The sequence below is a fragment of the Buceros rhinoceros genome, unplaced genomic scaffold (assembly GCF_000710305.1).
Source record: "Buceros rhinoceros silvestris isolate BGI_N320 unplaced genomic scaffold, ASM71030v1 scaffold19264, whole genome shotgun sequence".
Lineage (NCBI taxonomy): Eukaryota > Metazoa > Chordata > Aves > Bucerotiformes > Bucerotidae > Buceros > Buceros rhinoceros.
This window is the reverse complement of record NW_010410252.1, coordinates 50,183-53,120: the sequence shown is the minus strand read 5'-3', so window position 1 is coordinate 53,120 and position 2,938 is coordinate 50,183. Positions and strand designations below refer to the sequence as shown.

Here is a 2,938-nt window from a genome sequence, read left to right as displayed (position 1 = left end):
TTGTTGATCGCTTTCCCTGTTGAACACACTTTCCTAGCTTTAGTAAGGTGAATAAATATTAGAAATGCTTACAGAGGGAAGAACAGATTATAGAAATATATATAATGTGACAGGTATTTCTTCAAGGAAAATTATCCTCCATTAAAGCAGGTGCAACAGTAACCATTTTGGTTTTGTTGCAAACAGTTTTAGAAACTCAGTTCTTCACGACTTTTGGCAATTTTCTGGAAATAACTTGCTGTTTAATCTTTTCTGTCACCTTTCAAGGAATAATTTATGATAAATTTTAATGTGTAGTTTTGAAATGTTCTTTTTTCTTCCCCTGGCTAGGATGTATCAGCCTATAGCTATAACTATCTAAACATATTGTGTGTATATAGACGCACAACTATCTTGCTTCTTATCACAAAGGCCAATAATGTACTTCCTATCCAAGGAGCAGCACAAGGAATGTTTTATCAGATATGTCTAAGCCAGCCTCTGAGCCAGAACTGGTCTTCGTGGCACTTTAAGATAACAGACATGGCACAGCTCTGTGTAAGGCCATCCCTGGACACATGTCCATTCTAATGATGTTACAGCATTAGTGATATCAGGAAGGACAGTTCAGACCTCAGCCTGCAGAAACAAAAGGGAGGTGGTGTGTAGATATTCCTTTACTGTGGATATATCACAAATGTTTTATTTCAAGTACTGTAGCAATTAATGACATTGTGCATTTTCACAAACAATCATAAAGCTTTTGTCATTTCTTTTCTTACCAAGTTGCTCTGCTAAATGTTTGCCTCTTTCAGTGAAGATTACCCGTTCATCTTCCATGTCACATTTGTTACCGACCAAAATAACCTGGGCATTATCCCAAGAGTATGTTTTGATTTGAGTTGACCTTAAAAAAGAGACACAGAGAGAGAGAGAGAGAGAGAGAGAGAGAGAGAGAGAAGTCAAATCAAAGCAAATTCCCCTTAAATCAATTTCAAAAAAAACTATAATAAGTCAAAAAAGACAATACTGATTTTTCACCTGTAGGGTAACGTGATTCTGTTTAATTCTGTAAGGATTATGTGTCAGGAATTATTACTACAGGAATAATATCAACACAGGCTTTACTTCTCTGTGTTAAAACAGGACAGTCAATATTTTCTCCTGCCATCAACATTCTTCCTGTATTTTTAGAAAGAACCAATGACACATTCTCCCACACAGTTAAAAAAAGTATTTTCCCATTTTAATGCAAACCTTATAATCTAAAACCAGCGCTCTGAAATAAAATCAACAGCTTATTCATTTTGTTTCTTTCACCTTTTAAAATCAGTATCTAAATTTATCAGCAAGACTTCAAAGCAATTCTGTCTTCCTTCTGTTGTTTTTCTCCAGCATGTTCCACTATAGGTCTTTGACCTACCAGGACAAGAGCAACATTTACATCGTGCATTAAGCCATGGTCAGGGGCTGAGTTGGAACTTTGATTTACCTTCCATTTCTATTATATAAGCCCTAACCATGACTACTGCTGAACTGGAGTATCTGAGGCCTTGAAACACGATGGGACTTTGAGTGCTGGTGGTGAAACAGCTTATCACACAAAGCTCTCTTCTGCAATTTGAATGCAATGTAGCCGAAGGGCAACTCATGAGAACGCCTGTAGCAACTTTCAGTCGCTGACTGCCACCATTCTGCTGATACTTGGAACAGCTCTGTAGGAAGGAAAGGTCCACGTCCTGGCTTCAGGCTCAGACAGGAGTGATGCTGCTGGCTACCACCTGCTAACTGAGAGCACTACGTGCCCTTGAAGGTAATGTAGGGTGCAGCAAGCTTACTCCAAGCACCTACCCTTTGGATTGGACTTGCGATTATGAATGGCTTTAGGCTCCAAGTCAAGTGCTTGGTAGGTTATTAATATCTCTTTTTCCCCCCACATCATCACTGGAGAGAGAAAAAGATACAGACCACATCCCTCTCTCCCTTCTTGGACAATAAAGGGTGCTTAGGAACACTGCACTGAAATGGAAACTAACCTGCTTAACTACTTATTTGGGAGAGGGCACACTGTTGCTTATCAGAGCCCTAGGTCTCTGTGAAAAAAGAAGAATTCGCTTAAAAATCTGTCACCTAAGTGTTTTGGAAGGTGGTCTGTGTGGGTGCTAAGTGCACTAGTAACCTCATAACACAGCTGTTACCTCGACATGTTCAGATCCCTGTCTGCAAAATAGTCCATGCACATGGAAGATCATGATGTAGTCTGACAATTTTTAGGCAGAAAATGGATCATATCTCCCCAGCTGTCTTTGCTTATTGCGGACCAGAGGGATGGACATGGGCAAAACCTGCTGCAGCTAACTTTCAGACCCTGGGTTCAATGCCATTGCCCGTAGACCCAGACCCCCCTGCATGAGTCAAAGCACCTTTGAGCCATGTGCGATGGGTTTTCAGTGCTGGCAAGAGGAATTTCAGGGGAAGCATTGCATTGCCTTTAGGGTTGATTTACTTCATCAGAACAACCAAAAAGAAGCTGAAGCAAGCCCCAGGCATTTTGTGCTACCGGTTGTTCCTTTGGGCCTACCCTGATCTTGCCTTCAAGAAACGGACGGTGTGTTATTTAAGATGTGGTTTATAGTAATTTTAGTAGGCAGTCATGAGGTACTGTGAACAAAGCAGAGGACAGACTTCCTCGAAAACGTAAATTTTAGTAAAGCTAAATTTTAGTTTCAGCTACTCAGAAAAAAGGTGCATTCATTTTGGCAGAAATGTTCTTTTGAAACCATGCTGAGATCTTCTGGAATTTGTGGGTAAGAAAAATAGATTTTTTTTTTCTTTAATCAGAACTACATTTGTCACCATAGCAACTTAGTAGCTCGAATGTCAGAGACTGTTAGTCCATTAAGGACTCTAAAATACCTTAGCTTTGAACAATTATGAGTTTGGGGTCAATTTGTCCCCC

General features: G+C 39.9%; 1 protein-coding gene across 1 annotated transcript in view; it reads right to left on the bottom strand.

Moving 5' to 3' along the window:
- Positions 1–761: 761 nt before the first annotated feature.
- LOC104492951 (ras-related protein Rab-3C-like) overlaps positions 762–2,938 on the bottom strand; it is a gene marked incomplete at both ends in the record, with an annotated part of 45,523 nt that continues 43,346 nt past the window's right edge. The window contains one exon of the mRNA XM_010135559.1: positions 762–886. Coding sequence (XP_010133861.1) covers positions 762–886 — 125 coding nt within the window. The remainder of the gene's footprint in view (positions 887–2,938) is intronic.